Raw genomic sequence first — 18,387 nt, 5'->3', positions numbered from 1 at the left:
AAAAATGGGATTTCTCCAAAACTACAGCATGAATAAAGAATGTGAGTATGTGATTACTATAAATGTAGTCGAACTCCAGGACTAGATCAAAACAAAAAGTGCATCCCTAAATCTAAACTAAGTTATTAATGTGATCAAAATTCAACTCAAGGTTAATTTATTTTATTAGTCACCAGACAGAAAGAAAATTATTGATCAAAACAGAACTTAAGTTCCAGTCTGGTTCCATTTCATTGCCTGCCTAAACAACTTTCACCTTCCTTAATCTTCATCCTCAGAAAGGACTGCCTCATCTTCAGATGATACTGTCATGTCTTCCTCTTCAATGCTCTCATCACCAACGATCCCGTTTTCATCTGGATGAGGGTTTCTGGCAGTTGTGTTTCTTCATGGAATATTGGTTGATAATATCCATTGTAAAAATCCCAACCATTTGATGCATTTGGATGTTGTTGGATATCAGTGAGATCAGCATTCACCCACATTTGTGCAACAAAGGATGCATGTTTCATATGAATGTATAGCTCTGCCTCAAATGGTGGAATGGCACTAGCATTTATGCCCTTCAGCTTCTCCAACGGATTCTTTGTCGTTGACTATGGTCCATAACCCTTTTCAAATATCTTGTATCGAAAGGTATTGAGTGTTGTCTTGCTTGTATCCTTTGCTTCATAGATGTTAGCGGTAAATGTTTGCAGGGTATTTTGTGTGATATGACTGCTTTAATCGCCATATCTTCAAATGTTTTTTGTACCTTTGTATTATTTTCCAGATTAGCAGATGGTCTCAACTTTCCCTTGCGAACAAATGATCCAGTGTAGTCACTACCGGTGAATGCATGGAATCCTGGTAGTGCGGCATATCTTGGTATCCGCCTCCTCGTGGTTATTTCTAAGGTCATCGACCATATCACACTTGAGAACTTCATCTACAACTCTGAAATGATGGCATTCCCCTGGAATATCAAGGTAGAGCTGGCGGCTTCCAATTATCTGTGTATATTGCTGGTCCTGCCACTCCCTTGTCAGGAACTGTGAAAGTTGGGTTTTGAATGATCAAAAACTCTCTGTTATCTGCTCCTCTTCTGCCTCACTCCATATCTTTCAAAGATGGCTGTAGGTAATTGTCAAAGACGAGGTGAATTTGAATGATAGACAATGCCATTGTTTGAATCAGAATGTTTCTGGCAAGTCATCCGTAAGTTGACGGTAGACAGTGAAGTAATGTATGAAGGAGAAATTGGCCGTCTACAATGCATACACGTGTGAATTCGGGGTGGCCTTTTCCGTTTTTCACCTCTGATTCCAATAAATGGAAGGGAGTGCTTTTTTCGGTTTTTGCCATTTTTCCATCTGTGCTGCACATTGACAATGGTACAGGTGTGAGTGAATATTCAAATATGAATGGCAAGTCCAGATTCAGTTTGGTTGCTAGTAACACCAGGTGAGCCATAAGATATCTTGTACTCTTAAGTTCAACTATTCTGTGGTCTTTAGCTCTGTGATTATTCACACAATCTTTTGTAAAGGACTTTATCGTCTCTTCAAATCTGTTGAGATCACTAATGTAGGACTGTAGGAATTCTCGGTGGTGTGACTGTCCATTTTCTGGAACGCCGAGCAGACTTTCCCGAATCTTGTCACTGGCAGCCTTCCCTGTGCTTATGTTGAGCAGATAACAGGGAGTTTTTGATAACAGGACCTGAACAAAGGAGACCACAGGTCAATAGTGATGCCTTGAAATCGAGATCATTCAAAACCCAACTACCACAGTTCCTGGCAAAGTTGTAGATGGAGTTCTCAAGTGGGAAGTGGTCGATGACCTTAGACATAACCACAAGGAGGCGGATACCAAGATATGCCTTCATGCAAAAGCAGTTGATGACACTCACAAGGCTGGGGTAAAAGGAGATACTGACATAGCAGTCATCATGCTGTATGACTGCAGAAAGTTTGAGTCACCACTGTGGATTGATGTTAGTACAGCTGCCAAAAATAACCACAGATATACCAATATAATCACTATTTACCAGATACTTGGCCCTCAGATATGTGCAGCACTACCAGGATTCCATGCATTCACCGGTAGTGACTACACTGGATCATTTGTTCGCAAGGGAAAGTCAAGACCATCTGCTAAGCTGGAAAAGAATACCGAGGTACAAAAAGCATTTGAAGATATGGTGATTGATGCAGAAGTCAGTCATATCATACAAAATACCCTGCAAATATTTACCACTAGCATCTATGGAACTAAGGATACAAGCAAGACAACATTCAATGCCTTTCAATACAAGATATTTGAAAAGGGTTATGGACCAAAGTCAACGACACAAAATTTGTTGGAGAACCTGAAGGCCATAATTGCAAGTGCCATTCCACCAAGTGAAGCAGAGCTAACCATGCATATCAAACATGCATCCTTTGTTTCACAAATGTGGGTGAATGCCGATCTCACTGATACAACTGCCAGAAACCCTCATTCCAGATGAAAACGGGATCGTTGATGACGAGAGCATCGAATAGGATGACATGACAGTATCATCTGATGATGAGGTAGTCCTTTTTGAGGATGAAGATTAAGGAAGGTGAAAGTTGTTTAGGTAGGCAATGAAATGGAACCAGACTGGAACTTAAGTTCTGTTTTAATCAATAATTTTCTTTCTGTCTGGTGACTAATCAGAAAAATTAACCTTGAGTTGAATTTTGATCACATTAATAACTTAGTTTAGATTTAGGGACACACTTTTCGTTTTGACCTAGTCTTGGAGTTCGACTGCATTTAGTATAATCATATACTCACATTCTTTATTCATGCTGTGGTTTTGGAGAAATCCCATTTTTATTTCATGTGTTTTGGCACAGAATCGAAAGTATATCGTGTGGCTTGCAGCTTGAACAGAATTCTCCAAAATTGATTATTTAAATGAATGGCCATTACATCACCCAGAACCATCACCTATGGACCCTGTGAACTAGCTTGTATCTTAAATTTGGTATACCAGGCTTTTCACTGTTCAACTAATAGTACACTCAGAATTTCACTAGACACTGGTGAAAACAATGGAACAAGTACGTATAACTATTACAACAGTTCATACAAAAAGTATCACTGCTATAACACTCACACTGAGAATTAAAGGCAATGAGAATATCAAGTAAATGTAATCTTTCATTGTTCAAATGTGGAAATAGTCATATCATCATATTCATATAATATTACAATCAAATAGAAAACTATTTAGTTATATTAATCATACATTTTCATTTCACGCTCATTGCATTTAAAGTGGACTAACTACAGGAGTTGACATTAAGAATGACAGATTTTGTTTACCATACCAACAGAACATATTAATGTTTTGATGTACTCGTGAATGCTAATAAACCTAATATTGGGCAAATTGTTACCTTTGACCTTAAGTGAATTCAGTACAGGGGTTGATATTTAAAAATCATTGATCCTTAGTGGGGGTACCCTAAGGAATATTTTGGCATCAGTTTCGTTGATGTAGTCAATCATGCTAATTAATCTTCTAATTAGCTCTAATTAGTGGCAGTCTTAAGTGGATTAAGTATAGGAATTGACACTTAAGAATGGTAGAACTTAATTAGTACATCAACAGAGAAAATTTTAACGTTAGTTTCGTTGATGTACTCGATCGTGCTAATTAACCTGAAATTGGGTGGATTGTGACCTTTGACCCGTTCTTAAGTGGATTCGGTACAGGTTTTGACACTTAAGAATCACTGATCCTTAGTCAGGGTACCCAAACGAATATTTTGGCATCAGTTTCGTTGATGTACTCAACCATGCTAATTAAACTTCTAATTAGTGCTAATTAGGGGCGTTCTTAAGTGGACTAAGTACAGGAGCTGACACTTAAGAATGGTGGATCTTAATTAGTACATCAACAGAGAACATTTTGGTGTAGGTTTGATTGGTGTACTCAACCATGCTAATTAAACTTAAAATTTGGGGTATTTTGAGGGGCGGCCCCTCGGATTGGTACAGGAGATGACACTTAAGAATGGCCGTTTGGGGGTCCCACAGCCCACACCTACATATTCCAGGCCTCAGACCTTTTGTACTCGCAATGCTAATTAAACCTCTCTGGGCTCCCGGTTTATTAGCACTGAAGAAAAGTTGGTTTTGGCCTATAATTCATACTGTAAAGATTTCAATAATTTCTTTTTACATGGTATTTGACTTGCCATATACAACTGCTCTTAAATATGGTATTATATATAGGCAACCTGAACTAAGATTTTAATAGCAATTTATTTTTATATTAAAAATAGCATGTGCCAATAGTGGGTTAATGTCTTTAGTTTCCATTAACATTGTTAATTTTTTTATGTATGAAATTCTGAAAACTGAAATTTGTAAAGAAGTTGATTTTTATTGTCATTTTGACATATTTATAGGGTGCTAAGTTATATTTTAGACAAATTTGTAGTTTTATGCAAAATTTAAAGTAAATTTGAAGAAAAACTTAACCAAAAACATAATTAAATTTGTTGTCACTATTGTGCCTTTTGTTCTTATTTGTACATAACAATAAGGTTGTTAAACATATACTTAGATCTCCAGATCATTTTTTTTCTTAATAATCACTTAGTTAGCTCTCATGAAAAGCATTTTGAGTTTATACTAGATTCAGAACCAATTTTTTCAGATTTGATTATCTTCCTTGGATTAAGTTGATCATTTATTTTATTGTTAAAGCTGTATTACCTAATGTTACTAGCTAAATAAAATGCTGGATTACAGATTATAGGAATACATCTAATGTACATATTGTATTCATCCGGATTTGAAAATAATGCAAGAAAATAGATGTTCAGGTAATTTTGTCATTTAAAAATAGTTTTTTTCAGTAATTAATCAAAAATAAATGTGTTAAAGCTGCATGATTATTCCAGATATCACAACTATTAAAACCTCCAACTACAGTAGGCTATAAATAAAATATAGTTAGGAATATTGGTGGCTGCCAATAGTTTTGATGGTTCATTATGAAAATCATCATGGCCGATGGATTTGAAATTCCCACACCTGGTAACTTGAAGACAGCCACACCCAGCATACAGGATTTCCTCCCAACACTAATGTTCAGGACATTAAGTCATTACTTCGTACAGGTACAGTCATGTTTGTGTTTCCTTCCTCAGACAGTGTATTTTTTTAATACTGATATTTCTTTGATGTGCCTGTTAAGGTCTTCATAATCTAGGGGTCAATCAAGTGCATGTGTTTTAATGGAATTCTTTAAAGGGGTAGAGGTACTCTGACTATCTTTGTTGTCTCTACATATATACCTGAGTACACACACCCAACTGAAAGTAAATATCTTCAGGAGTTTTATTTTAAAACATTTTGTTGTTTAATATGACATATTGCATTTGTACAAAACTATATGCAATATATATGCTTTTTTAGGTGTACAATATATTAGGTTGCACTGTAGAAACAACAGTTTCAGTGAGCTTGTCAGTTTATGTCAGAATACACCAGATCCTGGTTGTCATAAAGACACATAGCTGGACACTTTTTGAAAAATGTATGTTATTAGTATAGGTAGTACTAAACCAAATACCTTCCGGCTGGGTCAAAGTTCGAGGTGCACCCAACTTTTGATAGAGAAGTGAACACCACAAGTCCTGTGATTGGTTATAAATATGATTGTGTTGGTTGTAAAAAATAATAGTTTCATCTGGGTAAAAAAAATGTGCAATTTTATTTCATCTAGTACCAATGTGTCAAGTAGACTTGTGCTTGAAACATGTATCGGGTACCTGTAAAAAAAAGTACTCGAATTTTGTGCGAAACTAGGGTAGTCATAGACGCTACCCGTTATCTCAGAAACGAGCAGCTTGACCCCCACTTTTTTCTGATTCACTTTAAGTGTAAGGGGTGGTAGTATTTATATCCGTGGCGTTTATGTCAGTTGATACGTTGCAGGTAGGAGTTTTAGCCACATATGTTACTATTGTCGTCTATGGGATTTGATTTGGTAGTATACACCCATATCAACAATAATTAATATTCTAAATTAGGCCCTGTCTGGGGGAAAAGGGGCAAATTAAAAATTAGGCCCTGGCCACAGGAAGTTAAATGTTTCTTTTGAATCAGTTTGTGGATAATAAATAAATTATAACCTTCACAGGAGTGCTATGCGAAATTTATGAATTTGTGAATAAAAGAATTCGTTTCAAAAATTCCGTATAGCACTCTCGCTCAAATGAATGAATGAATGTTTAACGACACCCCAGCACGAAAAATACATCGGCTACTGGGTGTCAAACTATGGTAAACGCAAATCTAAAGTAATGATCAACATCAATATAAAAATTCAACAGTTAAATAAAAACACAGTGTAAAGAACTGTGCAAAAATACAAATATCACAGATAGATACTGACCTTTACTCAAAATTTTAATTGTATCTCGAAGAAAAGAAGGGGATTTGTGCTGTATTGGCCATTCTCAAAGAGAATGTTTACACCCCTGCACTACGGTGAGGTTACAGCACGCGCAGAGGCACTCCCGCTCATGTCATAACCTACAGGTATTTACATGTAGGAAAAGAAAAGATTGTTTAACGGCGTTTCACCTAAGTATAAACTATAGCTAATTGGTTTTAATAATATATGATTATTGGGATAATTTAAGTGGTGTGATGAAAAACCTGCCGCCATACAGGTCACGTCTACACAATTGGGACGTGAAAATCCAAGGTATTATTTTATAGTCATGACCGGCCTCGGTGGCGTCGTGGTTAGGCCATCGGTCAACAGGCTGGTAGGTACTGGGTTCGGACCCCAGTCGAGGCATGGGATTTTTAATCCAGATACCGACTCCAAACCCTGAGTGAGTGCTCCGCAAGGCTCAGTGGGTAGGTGTAAACCACTAGCACCGACCAGTGATCCATAACTGGTTCAACAAAGGCCATGGTTTGTGGTATCCTGCCTGTGGGAAGCGCAAATAAAAGATCCCTTGCTGCTAATCGGAAAGAGTAGCCCATGAAGTGGCGACAGCGGGTTTCCTCTCAAAATCTGTGTGGTCCTTAACCATATGTCTGACGCCATATTACCGTAAATAAAATGTGTTGAGTGCGTCGTTAAATAAAACATTTCTTTTCTTTTTTTTATAGTCCTACGCTGGAAAATATGTTCCCGCTATTGGATATCGAATTCATCTGGAGAACCTTGACCCCACATCCGAGATGAAGATTAACCTTCAGGGGATGTTCATATCTGCAGGGTATTCTGACCCAGAAGTGGTAAGTACCATAGGCATCTCACCACTATTGATTATACATTGGTCACAATACAAACATAAAGCCAAGCACTGACTAAATTATTAACAGTAGGTGCTATATACTACCTGACATGAAGAAAACAGCCTCTGTGACAGGATTTAAGCAAATAGAATTGATAATTGAAAATGGTACCTTTCATGGCTCATTTTCGGTTTGTGTTTAAAAACACTATATGCAATATATCAATCAAAAGATGTCCCATAAATATCAGTACTACAACTCCTACCTCAAAGTATTAACTGCAGAAAATGGTATCTTTCATGGCTCATTTTCGGTATAACCAGATGTTTTTACAACACCCCTAGTTTCGCACAAAATTGAGTACTTTTTTTTTACATGTACCCCATACGTGTTCCAAGCACAAGGCTACTTGACACAGTGGTACTAGATGAATTAAAATTGTATACATTTTTAGCCCAGACTCCTTTGGGACATGGAGTGATGGAGGGGAGGTAACTCTCGTTAAAAATATGTAACACTGTAGGTTGGACTATACCAACTGAAATCCCATAGGCGACCATGTTAACGTTTGTGTTTAAAAACACTATATGCAATATATCAATCAAAATATGTCCCATAAATATCAGTACTACAACCCCTACCTCAAAGTATTAACTGCAGAAAATGGTATCTTTCATGGCTCATTTTCGGTATAACCAGATGTTTTTACAACACCCCTAGTTTCGCACAAAATTTGAGTAGGCCTACTTTTTTTTACAGGTACCCCATACATGTTCCAAGCACAAGGCTACTTGACACAGTGGTACTAGATGAATTAAAATTGTATACACTTTTAGCCCAGATGAAACTATTTTTTTTTTTACAACCAATACACTCACATTTATAACCAATCACAGGACTTGTGGTGTTAACTTCTCTATCAAAAGTTCGGTGCACCTCGAACTTCAACTCCAACCGGAAATTAATTGGTTTAGTACTACCTGTAAACAATGGTCTTGCCTGTAGCTAAGCAGAAATGCATCTGTCAGTTTGATATCCCAAAATCAAGACGCAATGTTACCCTTCCAATATTCCATAATTATACTGTCAAGTCTGTTCAGACACTAACATAATAAAATAAAGAAAAGAGGTACTCGTTTTCATAGAACTAAATCCCCACATCGCGCATTTGCTAAAATAGCGGTGTCATCCCCATAGTACAGTATCACGATAATATATCAATAATGCAATAAGATAAGCGTGTCATTCCGGTACTGCTTCCGAAAGAATAATCGACTGTTTCCGTTTCATTCCATCAACATTATTTCCTTATTACCTCATAATTGCCTATTTTTGTTTAATTCCGTAAAAATGTTTAATAAAAATCATGGTTTATAGAACTTTAAATTTGTGTAACTTGGGTTGCCGATGAATGCATGGCCTAGATGTATATGGCGCAGCATTCTAACAATGAGTTAAAAGTTTCTTTTGTTTAACAGCACTACTAGAGCATACTGATTTATTGATATCGGCTATTGGATGAATGACATTTGATATTTTTTATACTTAGGATGGGTGAGTAATGGAGGTGTTGTGTCTAAAGGTTTACATCGTCTGTAGCTGTAGGATGGGTGGGTGATGGGGGTGTTGTGTCTAAAGGTTTACATCGTATGTAGCTGTAGGATGGGTGGGTGATGGAGGTGTTGTGTCTAACGGTTTACATCTTCTGTAGCTGTAGGATGGGTGAGTCATGGAGGCGTTGTGTCTAACGGTTTACATCTTCTGTAGCTGTAGGATGGGTGAGTGATGGAGGCGTTGTGTCTAAAGGTTTACATCGTCTGTAGCTGTAGGATGGGTGGGTGATGGAGGCGTTGTGTCTAAAGGTTTACATCGTCTGTAGCTGTAGGATAAGTGGGTGATGGGGGTGTTGTGTCTAAAGGTTTACATCTTCTGTAGCTGTAGGATGGGTGGGTGATGGGGGTGTTGTGTCTAACGGTTTACATCGTCTGTAGCTGTAGGATGGGTGGGTGATGGGGGTGTTGTGTCTAAAGGTTTACATCGTCTGTAGCTGTAGGATGGGTGGGTGATGGAGGTGTTGTGTCTAACGGTTTACATCGTCTGTAGCTGTAGGATGGGTGGGTGATGGAGGTGTTGTGCCTAACGGTTTACATCGTCTGTAGCTGTAGGATGGTGGCTGATGATGGAGGTGTTGTGCCTAACGGTTTACATCTTCTGTAGCTGTAGGATGGGTGGGTGATGGAGGTGTTGTGCCTAACGGTTTACATCGTCTGTAGCTGTAGGATGGGTGGGTGATGGAGGTGTTGTGTCTAACGGTTTACATCGTCTGTAGCTGTAGGATGGGTGGGTGATGGAGGTGTTTTGTGTCTAAAGGTTTACATCTTCTGTAGCTGTAGGATGGGTGGGTGATGGAGGTGTTGTGTCTAACGGTTTACATCTTCTGTAGCTGTAGGATGGGTGGGTGATGGAGGTGTTGTGTCTAAAGGTTTACATCGTCTGTAGCTGTAGGATGGGTGGGTGATGGAGGTGTTGTGTCTAAAGGTTTACATCTTCTGTAGCTGTAGGATGGGTGGGTGATGGAGGTGTTGTGTCTAAAGGTTTACATCTTCTGTAGCTGTAGGATGGGTGGGTGATGGAGGTGTTGTGTCTAAAGGTTTACATCGTCTGTAGCTGTAGGATGGGTGGGTGATGGAGGTGTTGTGTCTGACGGTTTACATCGTCTGTAGCTGTAGGATGGGTGGGTGATGGAGGTGTTGTGTCTGACGGTTTACATCTTCTGTAGCTGTAGGATGGGTGGGTGATGGAGGTGTTGTGTCTAACGGTTTACATCTTCTGTAGCTGTAGGATGGGTGGGTGATGGAGGTGTTGTGTCTGACGGTTTACATCGTCTGTAGCTGTAGGATGGGTGGGTGATGGAGGTGTTGTGTCTAACGGTTTACATCGTCTGTAGCTGTAGGATGGGTGGGTGATGGAGGTGTTGTGTCTGACGGTTTACATCTTCTGTAGCTGTAGGATGGGTGGGTGATGGAGGTGTTGTGCCTGACGGTTTACATCGTCTGTAGCTGTAGGATGGGTGGGTGATGGAGGTGTTGTGTCTGACGGTTTACATCGTCTGTAGCTGTAGGATGGGTGGGTGATGGAGGTGTTGTGTCTGACGGTTTACATCTTCTGTAGCTGTAGGATGGGTGGGTGATGGAGGTGTTGTGCCTAACGGTTTACATCGTCTGTAGCTGTAGGATGGGTGGGTGATGGAGGTGTTGTGTCTAACGGTTTACATCGTCTGTAGCTGTAGGATGGGTGGGTGATGGAGGTGTTGTGTCTAAAGGTTTACATCTTCTGTAGCTGTAGGATGGGTGGGTGATGGAGGTGTTGTGTCTAACGGTTTACATCTTCTGTAGCTGTAGGATGGGTGGGTGATGGAGGTGTTGTGTCTAAAGGTTTACATCGTCTGTAGCTGTAGGATGGGTGGGTGATGGAGGTGTTGTGTCTAAAGGTTTACATCTTCTGTAGCTGTAGGATGGGTGGGTGATGGAGGTGTTGTGTCTAAAGGTTTACATCTTCTGTAGCTGTAGGATGGGTGGGTGATGGAGGTGTTGTGTCTAAAGGTTTACATCGTCTGTAGCTGTAGGATGGGTGGGTGATGGAGGTGTTGTGTCTGACGGTTTACATCGTCTGTAGCTGTAGGATGGGTGGGTGATGGAGGTGTTGTGTCTGACGGTTTACATCTTCTGTAGCTGTAGGATGGGTGGGTGATGGAGGTGTTGTGTCTGACGGTTTACATCTTCTGTAGCTGTAGGATGGGTGGGTGATGGAGGTGTTGTGTCTAACGGTTTACATCGTCTGTAGCTGTAGGATGGGTGGGTGATGGAGGTGTTGTGTCTGACGGTTTACATCGTCTGTAGCTGTAGGATGGGTGGGTGATGGAGGTATTGTGTCTAATGGTTTACATCGTCTGTAGCTGTAGGATGGGTGGGTGATGGATTGGAGGTGCTGTGTTTAAAGGTTTACATCTTCTGTAGCTGTAGGATGGGTGGGTAATGGGGGTGTTGTGTCTAACGGTTTACATCTTCTGTAGCTGCATCATGGGTGGGTGATGGAGGTGTTGTGTCTAATGGTTTACATTGTCTGTAGCTGTAGGATGGGTGGGTGATGGATTGGAGGTGCTGTGTTTAAAGGTTTACATCTTCTGTAGCTGTAGGATGGGTGGGTAATGGGGGTGTTGTGTCTAACGGTTTACATCTTCTGTAGCTGCATCATGGGTGGGTGATGGAGGTGTTGTGTCTAATGGTTTACATCGTCTGTAGCTGTAGGATGGGTGGGTGATGGATTGGAGGCGCTGTGTTTAAAGGTTTACATCTTCTGTAGCTGTAGGATGGGTGGGTAATGGGGTTATTGTGTCTAACGGTTTACATCTTCTACTTTCAGATGGTCGCGCAGTACGCAGACTTTATATTTTATGTGGGGATGTTTACTGAGAAGGAGAGAGACTATTTTAGAACCCAGACTGATGAAATGATACGTCTTATTCGACAGGAGCGATACGCCGAAGCCTTTGTGGTAACAACATAGTTCCAATACATCATATAAACAGAAAATAGTAGGCGTTAGATACCATTTATTTTACGAGTTGTTGCAAAACTTACCTAACGAGCGAAAGCGACTTGGATACGCTTTTAAATAAGGAGTATTTGACGAGCACGAATATAGTGTTATATTGCGAACATATTCTCAAATGTTTGAGAAAGTTACCAGCCTTCACAGAAGCTTTGGATAGTGTCCTGTGTGTTATAATAACAAAGCTGATAATTTCGACTGTCGAACCTTGTGACAAAACCTATGTTTAAACGAAATTTAAATGACTTTTCACAATTAAAAAAAACAACGTATTTACTACGCATGCTCTTGCAGTTAATGTGTGTGTTACAAAGAAGTCAGTTTTATATTAACTTCTATATACGTCACAGACCAATCAGTTTCTGTTGTGCGTATTTGGCGTCCGGGTCATCTCCATGGAGCAGCCAATCAAATGTCTTTAAATCGATATCACACGTGCGTTGGAGATCGCAATATGATAATAAAATCTTCCACACGGTGTGTAAAAAAACACATATTTATATACCATAGAAAAAAATATCTAAAGGATAATATACGGGTTGCATCATGATTATGTCCTAAGTGAAATCAGGGGCTGATACAGGATTATTTGAGGGGGTTCAGCTTAGAAAGGTAACCTGTTGTCATGCATCTGCACAAACATTGAAACAAGTACTTCAAAACCCTTCTCCTGTATTTGTGTCTGCATGGAAAAAACACAACAACAAATGATAATTATATCACTAAGCACATAATAAACCACAAACTTGGTAACTGATGACTCGTTCATTTTATATATGCACACGCACACACATATATATATAATAATATACACATACTTTATTCATGTAGGCTACTCAATATTTCCTGTTTCAAATAAGATATAAAACAAATGACACATATTTTTATTTCTTCATTTTGCTGTTATGGTTTTTTTTCTAGATTAACGACAGGATAATGCTTGGATGGCAAGGACGAAATGCAACCTACTTCTTTAATCAGACGGGGTCGTCCAGTCCAAATGATTACCGTTTGACAAAGGTCAGTTACAGTCAACGTTATCAATACTGAGCAAGCATTCGCCTGGTGAGCAGTCGGTGTAGGATCGATCCCCATCGGTGCGCCCATTGGGCTATTTCTCGTTCCAGCCAGTACACCACGACTGGTATATCAAACGCCATGGTGCGTGCTATCCTGTCTGTAGGATGGTGCATATACAAATATAGTGGGGGTATTCAGCTTTAGGTAGTACTAAACCAAATAACTTCCGACTGGATCAGAGTTCGAGGTGCAGCAAACGTTTGATAGAGAAGTTAACACCACAAGTCCTGTGATTGGTGATAAATGTGAGTGTGTTGGTTGTACAAAAAAATAGTTTTATATGGGCAAAAAATGTATGCAATTTTATTTCACCTAGTACCACCGTGTCAAGTAGCCTTGTGCTTCAAACATGTATGGGTAACCTGTAAAAAAAAAAGTACTCAAATTTTGTGCGGAACTTTCGTAGTCATAGACGCTACTCGTTATCTCTGAAATAAGCAGCTTGACCCCTCAATTTTTTCCGATTCACTTTAAGGGTGATGGGTGGTAGTATTTATATCCATGGTGTTTATATCGATTGATATGCTGCAGGTATGAGTTTTAGCCACGTATGTTACTATTGTCGTCTATGGGATTTGATTTGGTAGTATGCACCCTTTAGACCACTACATCGACTTCTCTCTTACTAACCATTAACAACTAACGACTACCCCACTGTCGTGGACAGATGGACCACACAGTTGAGGTGTGTGCCCAGGATAGCGTGCTTGATCCATAACTGGATCCATAACTGGATACAAGCACGAACATGATTGTACATGAAAGAATACATGAGTACTATGTGTTTAAGGAAGGACAGATGGACATTCAGAATGAATGAATGAATGAATGAATGAATGTTTAACGACACCCCAGCACGAAAAATACATCGGCTATTGAGTGTTAAACTATGGGACATTCAAAATAAATAAAAAACCCATATAACTGTTCTGCAACTTTGATATTTACTGGATGGATGGATGGATGGACGGACGGACGAACGGTTGGATGGATGGGTGGGTGGGTGTATGAGTGGATGGGTGAATGGATGGATGGACGGGTGGATGGATGAATGGATGGGTGGATGGATGGATGGATGGATGGATGAGTTGGTTGGTTGGTTGGTTGATTGGGTGGATGGATTGACGAACGGACGGAAGGTTGGTTAGATTTGATTAATGGAATACATTTTTTATAAAATGACGGACGGACGGACGGACGGACGGGTGTATTATATTACTGTCGCAGACCTCACTGATCTACTTAACTAATGTCAACCACTAGGCGGCGGACTACGCGTACCTCGAGAGATACATGGCGAGTTCAAGGACACGCAAGGCTTTCTTTGTTGGAAATCTGACCTTCCATAACGGCACCGAGGTGTTTGAGAACATGAAGAACGATCTGATGAGGACGGTCAAACCCTGGGTCGTCGAGCTGCTCGACAGCGACTACAAGGTACGATTGTCTGCAGTCTGGGATTTAGTTTCAAAATAGAAAGGAAAGGAATGTTTTTAAACTAAGCAAACCCTGCAACTGCCCACGGCAATCGGCAAATAATGCCGTGAGGTTTATAATTCTTCAAGGCATTTCTTCTTCTTCTTTTTTGCTGTGGACTGCAATGAATATGCATAGAAGACGGGGGTACAAATTCTCAAATTCGAGCATAAATGATAGAGATTTTCGGGGAAAATGAGCTGGCCTGAAACATTTTCACAATGTATGTTCATCATTCAACCCACAATATTAGTTGCAATCCATACAACAAATGCGTAGTGAATAGTTGGCAGCCCTATATAGGTGTTTGGCAGTAATGCTAATATGAATAAATATTTTTGTCCAGATTCGGGCACTTTTGTTAAATTCGGGAAAAACTCGGCAGTAAATATACCATTTATCATACGACGGGATATTTAAAAAGATATCTAATCAGCAAAAGCGACCTGGGCCCCGTTCCACGAAAGAATTGGAGCTAAGATTAACTGTAGTGACTTAAGGCGAGTTTTACAACTGGCACCGTAAACTTTACAACCATTCCACAAAGCAACCTTACGGTAGTCGTAAGTGCCCCTTTAATAATTAATATATTCTTTGCAAAGAAGTGCGAATTAGTTAAATAATAAATTGGTTACCGACTTTTCGGAACATCTTGGATGTATCCATTGGTATCGGGCATCCATGAATGAACTTTGTCAGTTTATGTAGTAAGCGAAAATTGCCGAATGCATAAGACATGAGAGTTATCTCCCGTATTTTCATGTCAAGGTCAAACAGCCTAGATTGTTTTTCATGGAACGCCAAGTTTCATAAACGTTATTTGGTATGTATTAGATCTGTTTTAACACAATAAGTTAGTATCCTTCTTAGAAAATGATCAAATCATCATCTAACTGCCATTTGACATCTACGTCAGTGGCTTACAACTACCTCGGACCTATTGTAAATTTTCACAGTAATTTACGACGATAGTAAGCTACGTCGCGTCGTGGAACGGGCTGGCGATCGTATAAAAAAATTAAGGTCGCGATGGTAGGTATTTACGGCGATAGTAGTGCTAAGATCGCTTCGTGGAACAGGGCCCAGGATACGTTTTAAAACAATGAGTTGTACGATAATTGGTGTCCATCAGATACTAGTGTATTATTATATTTCTTATATATCGTTTTTTAAATCTACTTTTTTCAACTACGACTTATTTGCGGTGTTTAAATACTGCTTATACAGTTAGCTTATGCGTCGTGTAGTTGCCATTTTCGTTAGTGTTCATTTCATTGGCTTTGGCTTCGGGGTTATCATGCGGAGCAGCCAATCAGATATATTTACAATCACACTCCCACACAATGTCATGTGATATCGACTTCTTCTTTTTTCTTTTTCTTTTTCTACAAAATGTCTTACACGCTGTAGCACTTGAATTATAATTATTTAAATGGCATTTATGCTAATTTATACTCCAGTGGTGGATCCAGGGGTTATATGGTTTAAATCACCCTAGAGTTGCTAATTAACATTTCCCTTCCTTGCTGTATGTACATTACAATATTTTATTTTTTCACGGGCGATTCGGTGCCACAGGTTCGAGTCCCAGCAACGGCATGAGACAATTTGTGAGGCCAGAAATTATTTAATTACCCCCTGCGCCAGTGGGTTAATATCTATGTATGTAATAGTCAAACCTGACATGCATTCACTATATACATGTACAGATATTCGTACATCAATACATACATACATACATACATACATACACACACACACACACACACACACACACACACACACACATACACATACATACATACATACACACACTCAGCGAGATATAGAAAGGAGCTATTTTTACTTGCCCATGTCTGAAAGGTTCAGGCATGCCTATCCCGGACTTGACTTCTGGTATCGCCTGTGGCCAATTCTGGGACGGGGGGTGGGGGCAGCGACATATGTGCGTCTGCAAACACATAGGCCCTATATATGCAGTAATCCTCCCCCTCCCCCCGCCCCCAAAACCATATACGCACTTTGTTAAAATCTTAGCTCCGCCTCTGTGTTCATACATGATGTACATTTTCGCAGATGATGTTCTTATCTGGTCAGTATGATCTTCTCGTGAACGTGGCCATGACCGAGGCGTTTCTCATGTCGGTCAACTGGAAGGGTTTGCTGGAATACCGAGTCGCCGACAAGGTTGTGTGGCGAGTCAAACCGAATGATTCCGAACCTGCCGGATATGTCCGAAGAGCTAAGAACCTGTTCCAGGTCAGTTCGGATTACCATAGTCCGTCCCATCCTCCTACAAAAATGTTTTTTTGTAAATAATTTCAGTTTGGTTTAAATCACCTTAAGTATATGACTACCTTTTGCGTTTAAGGTGATTTTAGTGCTAAGATGGCTTCGTGGAACGGGGCCCAGGCTTCGTATTCATAAACGTACTTAAGTCAATGTATAATACTTATTTATGTACTTTAAGTATGTATTTAGGTATCATACATTGACTTAAGTACGTTTATGAATACGAAGCCAGTAGCGTAACTAGTAGTCCAAAAGTTAAAGTTTGTTTTGTTTAATGACACCACTAGAGCACCTTGGTTTATCAATCATCGACCATTGGTTGACAACATTTGGTAATTCTGACATATAGTCTTAGACAGGAAACCCACTACATATTAACATTAGTAACACGTCTTAGAGAAGAAACCCGCTACATTTTTTTCCATTAGTATCAAGGGATCTTTTATATGTGCCATCCCACATTCAGGATAGCACGTACCATGCATGGTCTTTGATATACCAGTCGTGGTTCACAGGCTGGAACGAGAAATTTCCCAATGGGCTCACCGACGGGTTTCTTCTCTAAGACTATATGTCAGAATTACGAAATGTTATAAGTTATGATTTTATATACTTTTTTTGACCAGTGTAACAAATATTCCTTTTCTTTGCAGGTTATGGTTAGAGGAGCAGGGCATGGCGTTTATGAAGAACAACGCGAGAGAGTGTTTGACTTACTACAGAGATTTATTAATGACACTCCCTTCTCATAGCGATCTGTTATTGTCGCTGGTCTAGAACTTGTTATGCTAGGGTCAGACTATCAACTGTCACGACGAATTTGGCCAACTTGATGGTTGTGTTGTAAATTTCTACCGACTTACGATGGGTGCGCTCAGATTAATAATTAATCTGTCGTAGGAATTGTATACGACAAAAATCGAGTTGTAAGAGCGTTCATACTAGCAATTGGGCAGTCGTAAGGTCGGCGAGTTGGCCAACTCCGTTGTGACAGTTGGTAGTTTGAGCCTAGCATTATGGGCCGAATTTACAAAGCCTGTTTATAAGTCTCACACGCGTGTAACTACGTACATTTACAAAGCCTGTTTATATAAGTCTCACAAGCGTGTAACTACGTACATTTACAAAGCCTGTTTATAAGTCTCACACCCGTGTAACTACGTACATTTACAAAGCCTGTTTATAAGTCTCACACGCGTGTAACTACGTACATTTACAAAGCCTGTTTATAAGTCTCACACGCGTGTAACTACGTACATTTACAAAGCCTATTTATAAGTCTCACACCCGTGTAACTACGTACATTTACAAAGCCTGTTTATAAGTCTCACACGCGTGTAACTACGTATATTTACAAAGCCTGTTTATAAGTCTCACACGCGTGTAACTACATACATTTACAATGCTTAAACAACTGCGTTTAAGAAAAAAACAAGCTTCGTAAATTCGGCCCGTTATGATTTTTATGATGGTACATAAACGCATAGATCTATATATACACACACACACACACACAGAGAGAGAGAGAGAGAGAGAGAGAGAGAGAGAGAGAGAGAGAGAGAGAGAGAGAGAGAGAGAGAGAGAGAGAGAGAGAGAGAGAGAGAGAGATGTACGTGCATACAAACACGTATACACATGCTTAAA

At 39.7% G+C, this 18,387-nt stretch overlaps 1 protein-coding gene across 1 annotated transcript; it reads left to right on the top strand.

Annotated features, from left to right (window-relative positions):
• Window positions 1-16,527: 16,527 nt before the first annotated feature.
• On the top strand, window positions 16,528-17,767 carry LOC121381486 (probable serine carboxypeptidase CPVL). Its single transcript, XM_041510806.1, has 2 exons — window positions 16,528-16,710; window positions 17,397-17,767. The coding sequence occupies exons 1-2, from the start codon at window positions 16,528-16,530 to the stop codon at window positions 17,493-17,495; spliced, it is 282 nt and encodes a 93-aa protein (XP_041366740.1). The 3' UTR covers window positions 17,496-17,767.
• The last annotated feature ends 620 nt before the right edge of the window (window positions 17,768-18,387 follow it).

Source organism: Gigantopelta aegis, chromosome 9, assembly GCF_016097555.1.
Source record: "Gigantopelta aegis isolate Gae_Host chromosome 9, Gae_host_genome, whole genome shotgun sequence".
Classification (NCBI taxonomy): domain Eukaryota; kingdom Metazoa; phylum Mollusca; class Gastropoda; order Neomphalida; family Peltospiridae; genus Gigantopelta; species Gigantopelta aegis.
The sequence above is the reverse complement of the archived record's forward strand: the minus strand, read 5'-3'. Positions and strand labels throughout refer to the sequence as shown.

Excerpts from the sequence above, each read along its gene's own strand:
- LOC121381486 (XM_041510806.1), top strand. The coding sequence starts at position 16,528 with ATGATGTTCTTATCTGGTCAGTATGATCTTCTCGTGAACGTGGCCATG. Across the intron at positions 16,711-17,396 it reads GAGCTAAGAACCTGTTCCAG|GTTATGGTTAGAGGAGCAGG; the intron begins GTCAGTTCGGAT and ends TTTTCTTTGCAG.